This window comes from Rhinopithecus bieti, unplaced genomic scaffold (assembly GCF_001698545.2).
Source record: "Rhinopithecus bieti isolate Rb0 unplaced genomic scaffold, ASM169854v2 scaffold_56550, whole genome shotgun sequence".
Lineage (NCBI taxonomy): Eukaryota > Metazoa > Chordata > Mammalia > Primates > Cercopithecidae > Rhinopithecus > Rhinopithecus bieti.
Window position 1 is genome coordinate 321,587 of NW_016821820.1, and position 23,030 is coordinate 344,616.

The 23,030-nt window shown below is 39.9% G+C and overlaps 1 protein-coding gene across 1 annotated transcript in view; it reads left to right on the top strand.

Annotated features, from left to right (window-relative positions):
- Nucleotides 1-23,030, top strand: part of CNGA1 (cyclic nucleotide gated channel subunit alpha 1) — a 45,644-nt gene that overhangs the window by 11,745 nt on the left and 10,869 nt on the right. Inside the window, 5 exon segments of the mRNA XM_017860642.1 lie at nt 12,976-13,096; nt 14,212-14,328; nt 15,825-15,887; nt 21,820-21,875; nt 21,954-22,044. Of these exon segments, the coding sequence (XP_017716131.1) occupies nt 12,976-13,096; nt 14,212-14,328; nt 15,825-15,887; nt 21,820-21,875; nt 21,954-22,044 (448 nt within the window).

The window sequence follows — 23,030 nt, forward strand, 5'->3', positions numbered from 1 at the left end:
CCTTTTTGAAAATGTAAAGGAAAATAATTTCTTAATTTATTCTGTGATTTTAATGCAAATTCCATCAAAATCTCTATAGTTGGAAAGGCAGTTTTAAAATAACATTTTAGATCAGTAGGGAAAAGATGGTCTATTGATTACTGATTAAATGCTAATTAGAATATCAACTATCCATTTAGAAAATATAAAGCTAAATCTCTGCTGCATACCTTACACCAAAATTAATTTGAGGTAGATTAAAAAGGAAACCATAAAACCAGTGGGAAAAATATCTATGAATAATTATAAATTCTAAATGTCTCTATTTTTCTGTTTATAATTTCTATTTTTTAGAGAGGTTATGTATTTTTAAAAGTGATTAATAAAAAAATTTCCAAGTAGAATACTTAGGCCAACAGGAAATTACAGGGCAAGAGAAGTGTCTCATTTTCTTTAGGGTTAAGCAAAGGCCAGGCTTGGTGTGTTCTGACAATAGGAATTATATTTTCTGTTCTTATTTAATCTTTTACTCATGTTATTTTTTCTGTATATTATGATGAATGAAATAATTACATATTCTCCCTTCCCTAGTCATAAGGCTTGAGATCTCTAAAGAGAGTGTTTATTGATGACAATAGGAAGTTGGCATGTGGGGAAATATACCAGAATAGTCATGTCTTCATTCTGACGCTGAAAAGGAGTCAGTGAAGCATTTCTCTTCTTAGAAAGCAGTTGTTTCTCAGTAAAATTACTTTAATTATATTTTAAAATATATGTACATGTTCATTAGCAAACATAACAAAATTCTTTATTTCCTATTTATTGACTACTGCCTGCTAGTTATTTTCATTAGTTGTTTGGATACTGGAGTGAGATAGAAAGCATTATTTATTGTTGTCTTCACTTGAATATTTAACATTTTGTAAAATTTAAGTCATTATTGATTTTACTTTTAATAATGAGATATGTTTTATACATTTTCTATATCAAATGATTTTCTTTCATTTTAATTTACTTAAGAGTCCTATGAATTGGCAAGAAAAGGTCTGAGAACAGATGGGGACAGTCCTGCCTTGGACTCTCTCAGGGCAGAGTATAAATGGGTGGACATGATTGATAGTTCATTGTAACTCAAAAGTATATGCTACCGTGAGGATTATGTTTATTAAACTGATAGTAGAAGTTGTCATTTACTGGGCTTGTACTATGTGCCAGGCATAATGCTAAGCACTTAACTCATTTAATCCTCACCACAGTTTGTGAAGTAAATGTTATTCCGGAAAACAAGATGAATTTTCTAAAGAACAAAGTTGTCCAATAATGGATCGGGCTACTCACAAGGCAGGAAGTTCCCACAACCAGAAGTGTTCCAAAAGAGACCAGGTGATCATTTATCAGGAATATGATAGTGGCATTCCTGTTTGAGTAGAAGGTTGGCTCAAGTGACCCTTGAAATTATAACTGCTTCTAGGTTTCTATGATTCTACTTTGCAAATGCCATCACACCTTGTAATATAAACCAAATAACACCAGCAAAATCACTCAATTTAAAATCCAGTTATTGGCTTGGTATGGTGGCCCACGCCTGTAATCCCAACACTTTGGGAGGCTAAGGTGGGAGGATCATTTGACGTCTGGAGTTCAAGACCCGCTTGAGCAATATAGTGAGATCCCATTTCTACAAAATAATTAGTCAAATGTGCTGGCATGTGTCTGTATTCCCAGCCACACAGAAGGCTGAGGCAGGAGGACTGCTTGAGCCCTGGAGTTTGAGGCTGTAGTGAGCCATGATCACACCACCACATTCCAGCCTGGATGACAAGGTAAGACCCTGTGTCAAAAAAAAAATTCAGTTATTATGTTTTAAACATATCAGTTCTTTCTGTCAGTTGAGACACTAGTGTTGTTTGCTTAAACTTATAATACACGTAGTTTTGGTTTATTTTTTCCTGCTGAGGTTCAGTGGCCCTCAAGTTTAAAAGTGGATTATTGAAATGGTATACTAGAATTATGACAACTTTAATATTAAAATTTAAATATGTTTTGATTTCTCATCTGTAGTGCCAAAATTTGGGGGGAAATTAGGAATCAGTGTAATGAGAAGTTAAAAGCATAAATTTTGGCATCATATGTACTTTGGTTCATATAGCTACTATATTGAGTATATATTCTAGCTATATGTTTTGGCAAATTAAGTACCTTTTCTGAGTTCCACATTCCTTATCTGTAAGAACCTGAGGAAATACTTACTTCATAGTTTGTAGTGAGAATTACCTGAATAGAGTGCTTTGTGTCTGGCATAGAGTAAGAACCCAGTAAATTGTCAAGTAAATTATTACATTAAAGAATAGCATCACTAAAACATATACTTTTTTTTTTCATTTTCAACAATGTATTTATTCAACCTGGCACATCCAAAATATTATTCCAACATGTAATCAATTTTTTTTTTTGTTGTTTGTTTTGAGATGGAGTCTTGCCCTGTCACCAGGCTGGAGTACAAGTGGCATGATCTCAGCTCACTGCAATCTCCGATTCCCTGGTTCAAGCGATTCTCCTGCCTCAGCCTCCCGAGTAACTGGGATTACAGACACATGCCACCACGCCCAGCTAATTTTGTATTTTAGTAGAGATGGAGTTTCACCATGTTAGCCAGGATGGTCTCAATCTCCTGACCTCATGATGCACCCACCTCGGCCTCCCAAAGTGCTGGGATTACAGGCGTAAGCGGCCGTAATCAATATTTTAAAATCGGTAATGAGATATCTTGCATTCTTTTTTTATGCAGATGCTTCCAGCACATCTCAATTCACATGTTAAATTTCCAAGTAAATGCTCAATCTATATTTAGATTTATAAAATTCACAATTGAAATTGAAGGTTCACATATCAAGTTGTTCCAAACACACTTAAAAGTCTCCTAATAACTTTATTATCACTTCAAATAGTTAAAATTAAATAAAGTTTAAAATCCAGTCCTCAGTCTCACTAGCCACATTTCTAGTGCTCAGTAGCCACAAGAGCTGGTGCCCACCACATTGGACAGCATTTTTTTCTTTTTTGAAACAGAATCTTGCTCTGTCACTCAGACTGGAGTGCACTGCAAGCTTCACCCCACCCCCCTGTCTCAAGCCATCCTCTCACCTCAGCCTCCTGAATAGCTTGGACCACAGGCATGCACTACCATGCCTGACTAATTTCTGTATTTTAGTAGAGATGGGGTCTCACCATGTTGTCCAGGCTGGTCTGGAACCCCTGACCTCAAGTGATCTGCCCTCCTTGGCCTCCCAAAGTGCTGAGATTATAGGCATGAACCACAGCACTCGGCCTGGGCAGCTTATTTATAATTGGTTCTCAGCTCTGGCTACTCGGCAGAATCCAGAATTCATAGAAAAGGCTTTTAAGAATACAGTTCCACAGCCCCATCCCCAACCTTACTCAATGGGAGGCTGGGAAGGACTCTGGTTCCAAGAGGCAGCCTGTGTTTCCTGATGGAAGGATGTGACAGGGCTGTATCTTTAATGTTTCACCTTGAACATTGGAGACAGCTTCAAGGAGGAGGTAACTAGATGTGTCTTAGTCCATTTTCTGTTGCTTATAAGAAATATCTGAAATGCAAATCAAAACCACAGTGAGATACCATCTCACACCAGTTAGAATGGCGATCACTAAAAGTCAAGAAACAACAGGGGCTGGAGAGGATGTGGAGAAATAGGAAAACTTTTACCCTATTGGTGGGACTGTAAACTAGTTCAACCATTGTGGAAGACTGTGTGGCAATTCCTCAAGGATCTAGAACTACAAATACCATTTGACCCAGCCATCCCATTACTGGGTATATACCCAAAGGATTATAAATCATGCTGTTATAAAGAAATATGCACACATATGTTCACTGTGGCACTATTTACAATAGCAAAGACTTGGAACCAACCCAAATGTCCATCAATGATAGACTGGTTTAAGAAAATGTGGCACATATACACCATGGAACACTATGCAGGCATAAAAGAAGATGAGAACATGTCCTTTGTATCATTCTGAGCAAACTGTTGCAAGGACAGAAAACCAAACACTGCATGTTCTGTTCTCTCATAGGTGGGAATTGAATAATGAGACACTTGGACACAGGGTGGGGAACATCAACACGCCAGGGCCTGTCAGTGGGGTGGGGGGAGGGAAGGAGGGATAGCATTAGGAGATATACCAAACAAAAATTGACGAGTTACTGGGTGAAGCACACCAAACATGGCACATGTATGCATATGTAACAAACCTGCATGTTGTTGGCACATGTGCCTAGAACTTAAAGTATTTTTTTAAAAAAAGAAAATATCTGAAACTGGGCAATTACAAAGAAAGGAATTTTTTTTTTTTTTTTTTTTTTTTTTCTATTCTGGAGTCTGAGAAGTCCAAGTCAAGGCTCTTTCTTCTTAATATTTTGATGCAAATATTTTGTATTTAAGAATTGAGGTAAAATTTGCATACTGTGAGTAAAATGCACATATATTAAGGGTACAATTTGATGACTTTTGATCACTGTATACACTCATGTAACCACCTTCCCCAATTTTCATTCCAGAAAGCTCCCTTGTGCCCTTTTCAGTAAATTTCACCCCCCTTAGACAACTACTATTTTTATTTCTATCACCAATGTTTTGCCTGTCCTTGAATTTTATATAAATGTAACTGTGCAGCATATACTCTTATATCTGGCTTCTTTCATGTTTTTGAGCTTCATCCATGTTGTTGCAAGTATCAAGAGTTCATTTCTTAGCAAACTATCGCAAGAACAGAAAACCAAACACCGCATGTTCTCACTCATAGGTGGGAACTGAACAATGAGATCACTTGGACTCGGGAAGGGGAACATCACACACTGGGGCCTATCACGGGGAGGGGAGGAGGGGAGGGATTGCATTGGGAGTTATACCTGATGTAAATGACGAGTTGATGGGTGCTGACGAGTTGATGGGTGCAGCACACCAACATGGCACAAGTATACATATGTAACAAACCTGCACGTTATGCACATGTACCCTAGAACTTAAAGTATAATAAAAACAACAGCAACAACAACAACAACAAAGAGTTCATTTCTACTTATTGCTGAAAAGTATTTCATTGTTCTTTTAAACCAGATTGTTTATCCATTCCTCTATTGATGAAAATATGGGTTGCTTCCAGTTTGGGACTTCCATAAATATAGCTGATGAAAACATTCTTATACAAGTGTTTTTATATACATATGATTTCATTTCATTATATGTGTTTTGATAAGCAAAAGTTTGGAATTCTAATGATATCCAATGCATCAAAAATATCTTTTAGATTTAGTATCTTTTTTGTGCCCTCTCTAAGAAGTCTTGCCTATCCCAAGTCATGAGGATATTTTCCTATGTTTTTATCTAGAAGCTTTATAATTTTAGCTTCTATGTTTAGGTTGGTGATCCATCTTAAATTGAATAAATACATATGGTGGAATTACTGAGAAACAGAGTAGTTGTGTGTTTGTAGGTAACTGCCAAACAGTTTGCCAAAGAGGTTGTACCGTCCTTCGTCCCACCAGTGATGTGCGTGACATTTGGGGTCTTGGTCTTTTAAATTTTAGCCATTGTACTAGGTGTGAAAACGTATCTTGTTGTGGTTTTAATTTGTATTTATTTGTAGACTAATATTTTTATATCTTCTTTTAGGAAGAATTTGTTGAAGATTTTGTTTATATTTTATTGGGTTGTTTTATTGTTGATTTGCATAAAATTTCATAAATATTATGTATATAAGTCTTGTCAGATAAATGTACTATGAATATGATTATCTGTGGCTTGCCTTTACATCTTCTTATATGTCTTTTGATAAGCAAAAGTTTATAATTTTGATGCTATCCAATGCATTAAAAATTTATTTTAGAGCCGGGCAAGGTGGCTCACACCTATAATCCCAGTACTTTGGGAGGCCAAGGTGGGCAGATCACTTGAGGTCAGGAGTTTGAGACCAACCTGGCCAACGTAGTGAAACCCCGACTCTACTAAAAATACAAAAAAATTAGCCAGGCGTGGCGACAGGTGCCTGTAATCCCAGCTACTCATGTGGCTGAGGCAGGAGTATTGCTTGAACCCAAGAAGTGGAGGTTGCAGTTAGCCAAGATGGCGCTACTGCACTCCAGCCTGAGTGACACAGTGAGATTGTCTCAAAATATTTTTTTTTCTTTTAGACTGAGTATCTTTTTTGTGCCCTTTCTAAGAAATCTTGCCTACCCCAAAGTTATGAGAATATTTTCCTATGTTTTCTTCTAGAAGCTTTGTAATTTTAGCTTTTATGTTTCAGTCTGTGATCCATATTGAATTAATTTTTGTGGTGGTGTGAGGTAGGGGTGAGTTTTCTTTTCTTCTTCATGTACTTTTAAAATGATAATTTACTTTATTTGCACACTCAGGCCACAAAGTTTTCAAGTTTCCAGAGTAAACATGGATTAGTGGAACTAATTAAATCTGACTTATTTTTGGTGGTCCAAAGGCTCTTAGATGAATGTGTACCATTGGTTGTTGCTATTGATTTCTCATTTCTTTTGAGTTTCTATTTTATTCCCTTTGCCTCTGATTAAGCACTGTAGTTTTTGTGAAGCTGTTGGGCACCAGCACTCACATTTGCCATCAACTTTCTCCCTGGTGACTTGTACCTGTCTTTCTCTGTAGTTTCCTAACCTTTCTCAAAATCTTCATGCTTCATGTCTTTGTTGATTGATCATATAAAATCTTCTTCACAAGCATTTTCTTCTTTATGTTGTTAATTTCTCTATAAACAAAGTAATTCTGTTATGGCAAGTGATTTTATTTTGTAATAAAATACATTTATTTGTAGCTTTAACTTTATTACTTATGTTTCTGTATTACTTAAATGGAAAATGGAATAGTTATAACGGATTATATTTAAGGTTCTCAACTAAAACTTGGTGCAGAATTGATTTCACTTTAAGGCTAAAAAGCTTTAGTAAATGTCAGGTATTATGTTCAAGAGCTCCTGCATGAACTTTTCCGAAGAGCTCACAATCTAGCAGGGGAGGAGGACGTATCAGTACCCATGTAGTAGCCAGCGTGTATAGAAGAAGATGCACAGAACTATGGGAACAAAAAGGAGGGTGTGCTGGATTCTGTGCCCAAGTAATCATCTAAGGTTTTTTTTTTTTTTTTTGAGATGGAGTCTTGCTCTTTTGCCCAGGCTGGTGTGCAATGGTACAATCTCAGCTCACTGCAACCTCCACCTTCTGGGTTGATTCTCCTGCCTCAGTCTACCAAGTAGTTGGTATTACAAGCACCTGCCATCATGCCCTGCTAATTTTTGTATTTTTGTAGAGATGGAATTTCACCATGTTGGCCAGGCTGCTCTTGAACACTTGACCTCAGGTGATCAGGCTGCCTCGGCCTCCCAAAGTGCTGGGATTGCAGGCGTGAGCCACCATGCCTGGCCTCATTGATGTCTTTTCACAGGGCATATATGAACTGATTTTTGAAGGGCAAATAGGAAGTTTCCTGGGAGAACAAAAAGGGTCAAGAATTCCATGCAAAATGAACAGCATGAGCAAAGTTATTGTTAAACAGAGGTGTATGTAAAAATTACAAACACGGCCAGGTGCAGTGGCTCACGTCCCTACACTTTGGGAGGCTGAGGTGGGCAGATCACGAGGTCAGGAGATCTAGACTCTTCTGGCTAACATGGTGAAATCTCGTCTCTACTAAAAATACAAAAAATTAGCCGGGCATGGTGGCACATGCCTGTAGTCCCAGCTACTTGGGAGGCTGAGGCAGGAGAATCACTTGAACTTGGGAGGTGGAGGTTGCAGTGAGCTGAGATTCTACCACTGCACTCCAGCCTGGGCAACAGAGTGAGACTCCGTCTGAAAAAAAAAAAAAATTATAAACACATCTATCTGATACATTATCAAATGCTTACAACATAGGAGAATGGCCAAAGCTAATCAAGATTTCTGAATTTTTGAAGCCTTAATACTGTTTGATCAGTTCAGTTCTATGTCTGGTGGGAGATCTTTTAAACAGCATAAATATGTTTCTCATCATTGCTAAACTCACCTTTCTTCAAATTGCCTCTAGTGTTCATGAACTACAGGCACAAATATCAGTGATTTTCTTATTTCCATTTTAATTTTCATTTTACTTTTAGAGATGAGGTCACTCTCTGTCACTCAGGCTAGAGTGCAGTGACACAATCACAGCTCACTAAAGTCTCGACCTCCAAGGCTCAGGTGATCCACCTGCCTCAGCCTGCCAAGTAGCTGGGACTATGGGTGCAGTGCACATCACCACTCTGGGCTAATATTTTATTCTTATTTTTATTTTGTAGAGATGGACATCTTGCTATGTTGCCCAGTCTTGAACTCCTGGCCTTAAGCAATCCTCCCACCTCAGTATCCCAAAGTGCTTGGATTACAGGTGTGAGCCATCATGCCCAGCCTGTGATTTTTGCTCACTTCAATAAAAGATCCATGAATATATTTAAGGAGACAACATTCTCATCATCTTGAAAGGTTAGACTAATGTAAAAATTTGCAGGCCAGTGGCGGTGGCTCATGCCTGTAATCCTAGCACTTTGGGAGGCCAAAGTGGGTGGATTACCTGAGGTCAGGAATCTGAGACCAGCCTGGCCAACATGGTGAAACCCTGTCTCTACTAAAAATACAAAAAAATTAGCCAGGCATGGTGGCACGCACCTGTAATCCCAGCTACTTGGGAGGCCAAGGCAGGAGAATCACTTGAAGCCGGGAGGCAGAGGTTGCGGTGAGCCAAGATTGTGTTACTGCACTCCAGCATGGGTGACAGAGTGAGACTCTGTCTTAAAATAAATTTAAAAATTTAAAACATTAAAATTTGCAGTAAATTCTGGAATTTCTCATAATGTAGATATTTAAATGCCAGCAGAAAAGGCAGTTTGACCATTAATGTTTCTCCTAAATTTTCTTCAAACAACAATAGTAACAAAACGTCTAGGAATGTGCTCTGCTTTTCTCTTCTCTACCACCTCTCCCACACTCCCTTCTTCCCTTTTCCTTCCTCTTCTTTCACACTTCCCGTTCTGTCTTTTCCTCCCCCTTCCTTTCCCTCATTTTGACAACCTTTTCCAATGTTCTACAACACTTCATGTATCGAAAATCAGGAAAGTAATTTGTTCATTTGCAGAAACCGAGTTGTACACTGGTCTTTTTCAATAGAAAGAGCTTTAATTCTTGGAAATAGATGCTAACAGTCATTAGAAGGGCTGGGGCTCTAGGCTGAACCATGGGCATGACTCCAGAACAGCATCCCAGAATTCCTATGAGTCACTTCCACTGCAACCTGGCACAACAGTTGCCCTACTCCTGCTAGGTGCATTCCAGCATCACCTGGATGCCCTTTCTTTGGCACCAGGAAAGCTAGTAACCAGATGGGGATAGCTGCCTCAGAATACCCAATGCATCCTTGCCCGTTCTTGCTGGCAGCCATAGCAGAAATGGAAGATCCATTGTCTTCACCTCACTTCTACAAATTCATACAAATTTCATACAAATTTCATACAAATACATTTAATTGACTAAACCGAAATGCCATAAGTGCTGTCCAGAATCTGAGCTGCAAAGCAGACTGAGTAATACAGATTTTTAGCTCTTCCAGTTTTTGCAGATCATGAAAGAACACTAGAAGGAGAGAAGAATGGATGATGTGGGCCAATTCACCATATCTGTCACCCTAGGAACCATTTCAAAGTCATTGTAAATTCAGTGAGTTTTCATAACTGCTAATGAAATGTCTCATGAGTATAGTTTTTAAAACACAAAACAAGATTTGTTCATGCTGTAAGAATTTCTTAAGTACCTATTATGTGCAAGCACTCTGCTAGGGTTACAAAAGTCTCCCTCCTAGAGGAGGTTGTAGCCTTGTGAAGACAGTGTGTGTAACAATTTTAGCAAGTGGACAATAATTGAAATATGTACAAAATGCAGTGGCAGAGAAGAGAAGGAAGTAATTATCTAGATTAAGGGTGAGGAGTCAGTGACTTGGACTTGAGCAATGGATAACACCTATTTGGACTTAAGAGAACTGAACTTTTGAAGTCCAAGGAGAGCACATGCAAAGGCACAGAGGTGTGAAACAGCATGGCTCAGGCAGGGTACTGCAGCCAGAACACCACTTTGTACCTTAGTAATAATCTGTTTTCGTAGCATAGCCCAAGCATTAAAAAAATTGTTATATGGGCCAGGTGCGGTGGCTCATGCCTGTAATCCCAGCACTTTGAGAGGCTGATGGGGAGGATCACCTGAGGTCAGGAGTTCAAGACCAGCCTGACCAACATGGCGAAGCCCTATCTCTGGTAAAAATACAAAAACTAGCAGGCGTGGTGGTGGGCACCTGTAATCCCAGCTACTTGGGGGGCTGAGACAGGAGAATAGCTTAAACCCAGGAGGCAGAGGTTGCAGTGAGCTGAGTGAGCCTAGATGATAGAGTGAGACTCTGTCTCAAAAAAAAAAAAAAAAAAAAAAAAAAAAAAAAAAAAAAAGAAAGAAAGAAAGAAAAGAAATTTTATTGGATTCCAAGAATTCATTTCCTAATTGAGTCACTGAGGCATGTACACAAAACCGTTAAGTAATAAAACTAGGAAAAAGTGATACTAAACTATTTAACATCTATTATAGTCATTGAGCACTTACCTATCAGAAAAGGATAGTTATAAAGCATGGTTATAAACAACAGGTCTAGCTGTATCGCTGGGTACCTTTACACAGCAACCCTGTTTAAATATAGTTTAAAGGTCCCTGGGCCCATGGAGTCTTTGGATCCAAATAAACTTACATAGTCATCAATGGCACAGAATTTCAGCTCTACCTACACCCAGAGGGCCTTCAGGCTTACCCCTCTCAAAAAGGCTCGCAAGGTTTTCCAGGGAATCCCTGAAGGGGTGCCTCACATGTGCTCGTTTTGAATAGAACTATGTTCTTTAAGTGGTTGACTCTTTTAAGGGCAAGTATCAAACTCAAAGCCTAGGTGATCAAGGCCAGTAAGGAATTAAGGGGAGGAACATTCTCCACTCTGCAGTCAGAGCCATTCTGGCACCGAGTATTGGAAGCCATGGAAGAAGCAGGTGATGTCATCTTTCATGTGGTTATAAAATGGGAAGGTTTCCTGATTCCCGTTGCAGGACGTGCGGCAGAGCTGTGGCTCAACTGTTTGGTCTCCTCCCTCACCGCTGCTCAAACCCCTGAGGGAAGGGGGAGCACGCAGACGGACAGGTCCCAGAGTCCAAATGGGCATGTGTTAAAGTGAGCTCCTTTAGCCTTGCTGTCTGGGGACAGCTGAGTGTTAACCTCCCCACCTCCATTCTTTTCCGGAGTCCCGGACAAATCAGGTCATATGAACTGTTTGAAAGGTGATGAATGCGGAGACTTTGTTGAACAGTAGAGGTGACTTTCAGAGGGATGGGGAGTTGGAGTTCCGGGAAGGTGGAGGGGTGTGGGGATGATCTTCCCCTGGAGTTCTGCCGTTCTGGACACAACTCCTCTTGATGTTCAGATGCCTCTTCCCTTCTTCTCCGCCGTGCCATCTTGCTGCTCTCCACCACTCTCCGCTGCTCTCTGTCATTCTCTGCCACTCTGTTCCTCTGCTCATCTCGACATTCAGCCGCTTGTGTGTGTGCCCGATAAGGTCTCAGGTTTATATGGGCACAGGATGCGGGGTACGTGGCAGCCAGAGTGGTCCCGGAAAATGCATCATTGGGGCAAAAACAGGAGTGCCTGTTTTCACTTAGGTCCAAGGGCATAGGCCAGACTGTGGAGCCCTCGCCAGGGACCCCGGCCTTCTCTACCCAGCACTTCTCTGTCCCCCTCCCCGCATCAGTTACCGACATTCTCAAGGTGAGTACCCTCAAACTAGAGAAAGGATCCTTCCTGAGGACCATGAACAGAAATCATAGACGGATGGAAGCTGAAGCCAGTGAAGAAGGCAATGTCTCAGACAGCAGCCAAAGGGGCACGGCCTGTGCTGAGAGCAGCTGGAAAGTGAATTGAGATTCCACCCTGCCTCCTCTACCTGCGCTGAGGAAATTATATGCCCTGACTAGAGTTTAGGCCAGTGTTTTCAAAATATGTTGCTTGGGTATATATGCATCTGAATAATTTAGGGGACTTGCTAAAAATGTGATCAATTTTATCTTTATTTCTTCTAAAGTTTGAATACCACTTAGGACTCTTTTTGTCTAAATGCCTATAGAAATTCACAGCTGATTACCTCCATTACATCTACTGCTTTTTACTGTTACTTAATTGCTTGATGGGTATGTGAGGTCCCTATGGTTTTGTTCTACACTATATTGCTTGAGTATTTCAAAACTGGGATAAATCCAAATTTGTAAATGTTTTATACCTCTAGTACATTCTTAAATTTAAAAATTTTACAAAAAACTAGTCAATGGAAATTAGGGGAATAAGCCATGCCTGCATTCTATTAAAGAATAATTCCTGTGTAAAACTGCAAATAGACAGTATTATAGTCTTAGAAAAATGGTAGGGTTGATACGGTTTGGGACACCCAAACTTCATCTTGAACTGCGGCTCCCATACCATAATCCCTATGTGTCATGGGAGGAACTCAGTGGGAGGTAGTTGAATCATGGGAGTGGATTTTTCCCATGCTAATCTCATGATTGTGAATAAGTCTCATGAGATCTGATGGTTTTGTAATGGGGAGTTCCCCTGCACACGTCCTCTTGCCTGCTGCCATGTAAGATGTGCCTTTGCTTCTCCTTTGCCTTCTGCCATGATTGTGAGGCCTCCCTAGCCACATGGAAGAGTCCATTAAACCTCTTTCCTTTATAAATTATCCAGTCTCAGGTACATCTTTATTAGCAGCATGAGAACAGATAAAGGTGAAACTTTTCACATAGGGTGAAACTTTTGATTATATATGTAAATATGTAAAAATATCCTTCCCACTAATAAGACTTCTTTCTCCTCAGATATGAAACTAACCATGAAGAAAAATATTGTCAATACACAACAGTCCTTTGTAAATATGTCCAGTGTGATTGTACCAGATATTGAAAAGGAAATAAGAAAGATGGAAAATGGAGCATGCAGGTAAATCCAAACATTTTCCCATGCATTTTTAATATTAGCCACAGTTCTTTAATTTAACTAGGTTTAATTTCAATTTAGCTTTATAATTTGTAACCTTGAACTTTGTAATGTATTTAATTTAGCAAATTTATTCATACTTTGGAACGGCATAACTTGTCTAACAAATAACACAGACTTATTTATTTATTTATTTATTATTTATTTATTTATTTATTTTGAGACGGAGTCTCACTCTGTTTCCCAGGCTGGAATGCGGTGGCACAATCGCAGCTCACTGCAACCTCTGCCTTCTGGTTTCAAGCGATTCTCCTGCCTCAGCCTCCTGGGTAGCTGGGACTACAGGTGCGCACCACCATGCCTGGCTAATTTTTTGTGTGTGTTTTTAGTAGAGACAGGGTTTTGTCATATTGGTCAGGCTGGTCTTGAACTCCTGACCTCAAGTGATCCAGCTGCCTCAGCCTCCCAAAGTGCTGGGATTATAGGCGTGAACCACCATGCCCGGCCTGAACATAGATATTATTGTGGCCACTTTTTTGGAAGCACCTATTAATCACCTATGCCAAACATTTCTTTAGTCACTGGCAGGGCTTTTCCTCATGGGACATTTTGAATCTAAAGAGATGACATTGCCATAAATATATGTGAAAAGTACTCAAAGTATGAAATGCTAGCAATGTGATTTAAAAGTATAATTTAAAGTGCTTACCCTATAAATGAATATAATGTATATGAATGTGGTTAAATTTACTTTTAGTGGGAAGAAACATTAGTTAGAAAACTAGTTCACTCAAATGTATAATATGATCTAAGTCCCAGATATCACACTTGCTATTTGATAAATATTAACATCAATCAATGCATCAAACAATAGAAATGTGGAAAACCTAGAAAGTAGTTTCTTAGTTAAATGCATTTTACTGAATTATGCATACATTTTATATAATTCTATGTATTCTGTATAGTTCTAACTTCATGCTCACTAAAAATTCTTATGTGTGTTAGTTTAGGAGGGAAGGAAAAGAGGTGAGGCAATTGTCCCCCTAGTGAGGAATGTTGCTCCTCCGCAGTGGTTGAAAACATTAACGCATCTCTCTCTGCCTCCTATTGGACTGTAGCTCCTTTTCTGAGGATGATGACAGTGCCTCTATATCTGAAGAATCAGAGAATGAAAACCATCATGCAAGGGGTTCCTTTAGTTATAAGTCACACGGAAAGGGAGGACCATCACAGAGGTGAGCAGTATGATCCATCCCTTGGTGCCTGTTTTTAACCATTTATGCCTAAGGTTGCAGTGTTTTGAATTTTTCAATCAGACCATGGCGATGATCTTGAGCAGTAGAATAGAAATAACTCCCACATGCTTAGCATTCCAATAATCAAACACTAGACATAAATGGGTTTGTAAACTGTTGTTTAGATAAAAGGTCTTTTACTTCTTAGGAGCAAACTTGTCAAATGCCTCTGCTATCTAGACAAGATGTGGGATCTCGGGAGGAGTTATTTTTGTTCCTACCCATGCCATCTCTTGGGAAACACTGACACTGCCCAGTGATTATTTATGGCCATGGGGTTCCAAGTTGTAAACACTCTTGCTTCATTTTCCCTGAGACCCATTGGGGTCTGTCCCTTAAGAAACCCAGTCCTCTCTGATTTCTTGTTTCTCTCTGATCCTTCTTTCAGGGTCCCGAAGCAAGTACATGTGAGAGGGTTAGCTGTTATTTTCTAAAATGCTCCATCCCATTTGGTCCTACTTTTAGAAAATAGAGCACTGGAGAGAGGTGCTAGAAGAGAAAAGCAAAAAATCCTTAGTAGGAAATAAAGAAGTTGTGAAAACTTCAGATACCAGAATTGAAATTGCAGAAGGGGTGTGGTGTGGTGTTGGTGTGGAGCTGGGGTTTCCACCTGTTTTACATAATTAGTTTTTCTTTGCTTTTTTCCTCCCCTTTTTTCCCCTCTTTCCTATTTTTCTTCCCACTGACTACCTCCAGCCTTCCCATTGTTTTTATTTATCTTTTCTCCTCATCTTATTTTCCCTGACTATCTTAGGTCTCTTGTTGGGAGTTACTGGCATTGAGGTTGGTTCACTTAAGCTAATTCTTGGTATGAACATTGACTGATATGCCTTTACTAACCATGTGTATTATAGTCCATTTTCATACTGTTAATGAAGAAATACCTGAGACTGGGTGATTTATAAAGAAAAAGAGGCTTAATGGACTCACAGTTCCACATGGCTGGGGAGGCCTCACAATCATGGCAGAAGGTAAAGGAGGAGCAAAGTCATGTCTTACATGGTGGCAGGCAAGAGAGCACGTGCAGGGGAACTGCCCTTTATAAAACCATCAGATCTTGTGAGACTTACTTACTAGCATGAGAATGGCATAGGCAACACCCACTCCTATGATTGAATTATTTCCCACAGGGTCCCTTCCATGGCATGTGGGGATTATGGGAACTATAATTCAAGATGAGATTTGGGTGGGGACACAGGCAAACCATATCACCATGTTTGTTCAAGACACTGGCATTTGGCAAGTCATGCTTCGTGGAGGCTCAGGATACACTTTTATGCCTTATGCTTCATAATATGTTTTTGAAATATCATCTAGACCATCTTTAGTAATGAGTAGAAACAGAAAAGAATTTGTTTTTTCCGACCATTTGCTTATCATGGACATTATACAGATGGTGACTATTGTGATTTCACTGCATGTTTTTCATTTCCCAGAGAGCAGTACCTGCCTGGTGCCATTGCACTTTTTAATGTGAACAACAGCAGCAATAAGGAACAGTAAGTATATTTACAATAGAAAACCAAAGCTTTGGTTTTAAAGAAAACCAGTAAAAAGGTAGGAATATATCTGAATCTGTTATAGAGGAAATATTTATTAAGCAAATGATCTAATACAATCACAATGATAGTCTACCATTTTGTTGAAATGTAGTATTCATTCATTTATTTGAATACATGTAGAAAACATCATGTCTATAGTGTTCATGCAGTTGACTTTCTTTGTGAATAGAGTGACTGAGAAAAATAAGTGAAATACATTACTCCTGGAAACTTTCCAGTTTGAGCCAATGTGTCTTAGGTGAAGTTCCTCAGGAAACAGTTTCTGAGATGGAGGCTTGTATGCAGAGGTTTGTTGGGAATGGTCTTGGGAACAATATCTGGAAGGGAGTTGGGGGTCAGTATTGGGGAGGGGGAGAAGTCGAACTTCAGAGAATAGAGCTGATGTACAATGTGATTCAATGGGGATCCCTGGAGCAGGGATGACCTTTTAGAGTTGTCCCTATTTAGGTAATAGACTTGGGCCTTTGTACCCAGGAACAGTTACTGGAAAAAGGTTGGCCCTAGAAGATGGAGCATAACCTTGAGCATGGTGGTTTCCTTCAGCCAAGGTCAGCCAAGTGAGAGGAAAACCTGAGCTGACAGCAACCAACACTCTTGGCAAGTGGAGAATGAGTGCCTGAATTTTATGCACCACCTGCATAACCACTGTACAGCCCACCCGTGTGCTGCTCAGATCCATTTAGTTTATATAGAAAATTCACCCTATGTGGGAATACCTGCTCCAGGATCCTGGTTATTCTTTTTTCTTGAGAAAGCTTGTAAGAGGAAAGTTAATGGGATTAAACTAAGGTCTCTGGCAGCTGCAGGTGGTTTTGAGGCCTCAAATGAAATTCTTCACCCTCTCCGCTTCTACTCATTCTAGAGTCTGCTGGTCTAGATGACTTAGCTGGTGGAACAATACAGACACTCATCCCTGAAGGACTTGAGCCCTGGGTCACCATGCCCTTCTTGAGTCATGGCTACAGTACTTGCCCATTTACCACCAAAACTGGGCTGGAAAATAACAAAAGACCACCTAGGTGCAAATACATCTCCCCTCCCTGCACTGTATAACAGTAGCACTGCCTACTTCTGATGATCAAGGTCAATAACTTTTGCCAGTGTGGTGACTCTCTTCCTTGCCTGTTGGTTTCTTGGCATAAGGGGCCCAAAGTGGCTGGGGAGTAGCCGTAGCTTAATTTTTAATGGAACTCTGGCATTCCCTGGCAGATGCATCACTTCTCTGGAAGCCAGGGCCTCTAGACCCACAGATCCTTAAGTTACAAGAATGGGAAACACACCTTTCCTACATTTGTCACCCCTACTTAGACCCCTTAGTTCCCAGACCAATTCATTCTATACAGGAATAGAGAACCATACAATGATCATTGTTTTAGCATATATACAGTATCCTAGAGGATGGCACCTTATCTTCCTAGAGTATAAGCTCTATGATAGCACCTCAGCTGTGGTTTCAAAAGGTCACTCCTTAACTATCTTGTCAGTAGCTGACAAAAGGTGTGCAGCATATAATAGGACCATGGGATCTCATACTCAGGGTCCAATGCCACTTTTTTTTTTTTTTTTTTTTTTGTCTTAAAGTGAGTCCTTGGTCCAAAGTGATGTTAAGCAATATTTCATACTAGTGATCATGCTTCATATGCCCCTAAGTAATGGCACTGGTCAAAGCCCTGTGGCAAAAAAGCAAATGAATAGCCATAATATATGTCAGTTCTTATCAATATATTTGATGCCCCTTCCATGGTGTCAGGAGTCCAATTTAGTTAACTTGCCATCAAGTGACTGATTACTTTCCTCAAGAGAAAGCACTGTTTTGGAGTCATAGCATTGGTCTCTGTAACAGATAGGTTCACTAAGAGCAAAAAACAAACAAACAAAAATGAAGATTTTTCAAACTTTGTGCTCACACTCATAATATGTCCATTCAGTCTGCCTCTTCTCCCGAAATATTTTCCCTGATCTTTCCATCCAGGTCCCTGACCAATCAGTCAAGGCATTTGTGACTGCCCATGAGTTCTTGTGTACTTGTATAGTCTTAATTTGGGCTATTTCTTTTTCCTTTATTTATTTTTTTGAGACAGGATATCATTCAGTTCCCCATGCTGGACTGCAGTGGTGCAATCTCGACTCACTGCAACCTCCATCTCCTGGAGTCAAGTGATCCTCCTGCCTCAGCCTCCCAAGTAGCTGGGATTATAGGTGTGCACCACCACACCTGGCTAATTTTTGTATTTTTAGTGGGGTTTTGCCATGTTGGCCAGGCTGGTCTCCAACTCCTTGGCCTCAAGTTATCCTCCCACCTCAGCATCCTAAAGAGCTGGGATTACAGGCATGAGCCACCACACCCAGCTTGGACTATTTCTTTTTCCATACAAACTAGATGACTGTATACTGCTTGAAGCTGTGCCATTGGGGAAATTAACCTCACACTGTCTTTCAAGACCATCTCTAAGTGAGGCTGTGGTGCAGACACAGCCCATTTTGGCTTGCATCCACATTCTAAACTGACCCATCTATGCAACACTCTGTATCAGCTCCTTCTAAAGAACCCCACATATGGCCACAGGTGGGGGCTGATAAATAGGTGCTGAGTGGAAAATAACATAGTGGAAAAGGAATGGAAATTTCCAGCCATGAAAAGTGACATAAAGAAGGGTACTGAAGGCCAGACATGGTGGCTCAGACCTGTAATCCCAGCACTTTGGGAAGGTAATCGTATTTCAGGGTCTGATTAACAGAATGCCATTGATACAGACATAGTGGACTAATGTGGTGCTTTGAGAAATGTCCACATGATCCAGGTCCCTCACGACTGTCATGACAGTAGGAAAGAGAGTTAATATAGCCTTGGAAAAGAGTGTAGATGTGTATACTTTGTCATCCCATGTGAGTAGGAACTATGTCTGATCCTCTTTCCTGATAGTAATGAAAAATGACATTCACATGACTGACCCAGAACCTTAGGTATGCAGTGTATATCAAGTGAATGCCTGGTTTTCCACATATGACACAGCAGCTGCAACTGGGGCTACCACTTGGTTCATTTTGCAGTCATCTACTGCTGTCCATTAGGATCCATTTGGTTTTTGCAGTGGTCAGATGATGAATTATGTGGGGAAATGAAGAGGGATCACTTCCCCTGCATGCTTTAGGTCTTTAAGGATGGAATTTCTTTTTCTCCCCAGGATGCAATGTTGCTTTTGGTCAGAAGGTGGGAAGCAGCTTAAGGGCTTCTTGGTCTTACCCCTCTTTCCTCACAAGCCAAGGAACTAGTGGGGTAGGGGTGGGAGTTCTACCAATGACCATTAATATATATTTCCCTTTTGTATTCAGGAATTATGTACATTTCACTTTACATTTAGGAACTGGAGAAATGATCACAGAATGGGTCTCTGTGTTATTTTCCACATAGGACACGGCAGCTGCAATTGGGGCTACTACTTGGTTGATTTTGCAATAGTCTATCCGCCATCCACTAGGCTCTATTTAGTTTTTATGGGAGTCAGATGACGAATTACATGGGGAAATTAAGAGAGACCACCACTCCTCCATGCATGATTTTATACAATTATATACATTTCTCTTTTATATTCAGGAACTTGCATACATTCTACTTTTATATTCAAGAATTACATACATTTCACTTTTACATTTAGCAACTGGAGAAATGGTCACATAGTAGTGGGTCTGTGGACTCAGTGGAAACACCATAAGTCATATTTCATCCAGAAATCTATTATTACCAGTCCATCATATGCTCTTCAAGTTTAACAGGGGGCCACAATGATGCTTCAGTCCCTAGGTGTCAACATCAACTTGGATCCTGTGCCAGTCTTCAATGTATCTAGGTATTCTTTTTTTTCCCCCAGAGTACAGTGGTCTAAGTAATGGCCATAGGTTCTTTAGGAGAAAGACTGAGGAAATCATTACTGGAATATATTTGTCATAGTGTTGCAGAGTTTTTCTTCACAGGTCATGGCTTCTCCTCTAGTCAGTGGTTTTAGGTCTAAGTATTGGCTTAGATCTGGAACTTTTCTAAGGATTCTGATTTTTTTTTAAATTTAAATTGTAATGAATCAATTCATTTTTTGAGATAGGGTCTCACTATGTTGCCCAGGCTGGTCTTGAACTCCTGGGCTTGAGTGATCCTCCCACCTCGACCTCCCAGAGTGCTGGGATTATAGTCATGGGCCACCATGCCCTTACCAGGATTCTGATTTTTTTGATGGAATAAGTTGCCCTCAACCTCCTAATTATTCATTCCTGATTTGTTTTGGTTGTATATATTAAATAATACCCTAACTAGCTAACAGGCTTCCCATCTGTCTAGGAATACAGTGTTCTCTTAACTTCCTCCATAGCTGTCTATAGGTTAAGCCCCTTTGTTACCATACCCACCTTAAAGCTCATTATAATTACTGAACAAACCTTACTTCTGATGGGTAAGCACTGCCATTAGTCTCAGTTATTTCTAGATCTTATTAACCCTATTGCTCTCAGAGAACCCAGTTCTGTAACAGCATTTCCCATGATCAGCCCTGGCCTACAGAGGATAGCACCTCTGAACTTCTCAAAGCTACTAATGCCCCTCTCACCAGCCTATTCCACATCACTTTTGCATCCTTCGAGCTCTCTTTGGTAACATAATTAGCTGGTAGGCTATCTTCCAAACAGTGTATCCATTTCAAGATGCCACTTTTCTGAGTCTTTTGATACCTTCCTCCACCATCTGCCATGGTGTTAATGTTTATTTCATTTTGTGTAGGCCATTATCTTTTCCAGGTTTCCAAGAGCCGTTTGAGTAGTGTGTCGACATCATCCTTCAGGATCCATGGTAGGCTGTCAAATCTTGACTCATAGAAGTGTACTCCCATAGCAGTAAATTCTTCCTTATCCAACTTTATGGTTCTGTCCCTGTTTGTACATGACCATCTTAGATGTTAAGCCTCACCTCACTTGTCAATCTTATCTTCCATTTCTTCTCAATAGAGGCTTTCCACTTCTGCTGGGTCATTCTTACCCAGATTAAGACCATTGCACTTAGAAATTTTTCTGCTCTAATATCCTCTCTCTTCTCAACTTCTCCAACTCTTAGTTATACTTTGAGGCCTAGCTTTAGACCTACCTCCTTTTAAAAGCCTTCTCTGACTATCCTAGTGGTAATGACATGCCTTTTCATTCATGTCTGGATAATGAAATTTCCTAAGGCATCTGAGCTGACAAGGATAGCCTGCTATAACCCTAGGTCTGTCTGACTTCAGAATCTATTCCCCTGCTGATAGAGAAAGTTAATTATAGAAACAGGCACTAGTTACACAACCTCCACTCAAAAAGAAATTGTATGTAGAAAAAGGTGGCCTTAAATCTGATAAATTATTCTAATAATTGAGATTCCACCATATTACCAGACAGCTTGTTGATTACTCATGAAAAATGACTTCAGTCAGGGTTATTCCTCCTAAAGAAAATTGATGGCATTTTCTTAAAATTCTCAATGATTTTATTCAAGAATAAATGTAAATGATGTCAAGAAGCTTAAATTTTAAATATTATTTTTAATACATTAACACTTTGGAAGAACACTCTTGGGGGGCTGTTGTTTCTTAAATTTTTCTCCTTGGTTTTATGCCTTTATTCATCTCCATTTGTTTCTACTTCCCACATCTATTAGCTTAGAAGTTTTTGTTTATTATCTAGATAATTGTCCCTCCCCATTTTTTGGTAGAAATCTCTAGCAAGAGACCAGATGGGTTTTGAGCACTGGAGCAGGTCTTTGAATGCAAGGCTGAGATATTTGCTTGATGAAAAAGAAAGTAAATCAGAGTGGAAGACTGTGATTATGTGACGGATATATTATTTTTCTCTTTAGAGAACCAGAAGAAAAAAAGAAAAGAAAAAAGCAAAGAAGAGGTAAGACTTTGACAAGAATTACCCCACATTTTCTGCCCATAACATTTCTGTATTTTAATACTACTTGCTTAAATTTTCAGCAAGTCAGATGATAAAACGAAAATAAAAGGACCTAGAGAAGAAAAGAAGAAAAGGACAAAGAGAAAAAAAAGAAAGAGGAGAAAAGCAAAGATAAGAAAGAAGAGTAAGCACTTTTACTGGCATTGAAATAGAATGAAATTTTGATGGGTTTTAGATGCAGGGACAGTTTTCCATAATACAAAGTAGAAAGAAATTTTACAGTAAAGAGCCCTGTGTAAAGACTAAATGTCTTTAAACATTGAAAAATAAACATTTAACATAAATTATCAGAAGTTAATTAAAACGTTTTCTAATTTCCCTCAAATTAGCAATGATAGCATTATTCTTAATTCTCTATGGTTAATTCTCTTCCCTAAGCATTGATGAAGATAACTTATCACTGAGAAATATTTAGGTTCCAAGGAGGATTAGGTTTCTAGGATCCTACCATCATTTTAAAAGCTGAAATAAAAATTTAATTTTTATTTTAATTACATTCTTATAAGGAGTGTGCAACCTAGATTCCTTGCACGCGCAGATCACAATAAGGTTTGTGCTCCTATAAGAACCTAATGCCGCTGCTGATCGGACAGGAGACGGAGCTCAGGCGGTAATGCTCCCTTGCCCCGCAGCTCACCTCCTGCTGTGTGGCCCACTGGGTTCCTAACAGACCACAGACCAGTACTGGCCCACAGCCTGGGTGTTGGGGGCCTCGGATCTATGCCACTATTCCCTCTCAGTGGCTGAAGTATACTACTGACTGCAGCATCGCAGTGAAACCAGGGCTTTAGTAAAAACTTAATGTGGGGGGGCGGAGCAAGATGGCCGAATAGGAACACTCCAGTCTCCAACTCCCAGCGCGAGCGACACAGAAGACCGGTGATTTCTGCATTTTCAACTGAGGTACTGGGGTCATCTCACTAGGGAGTGCCGGACAATCAGTGCTGGTCAGCTGCTGCAGCCTGACCAGTGAGAGCTGAAGCAGGGCGAGGCATCGCCTCACCTGGAAAGTGCAAGGGGGAAGGGAATCCCTTTTCTTAGCCAGGGGAACTGAGACACACAACACCTGGAAAATCGGGTAACTCCCACCCCAATACTGCGCTGTAAGCA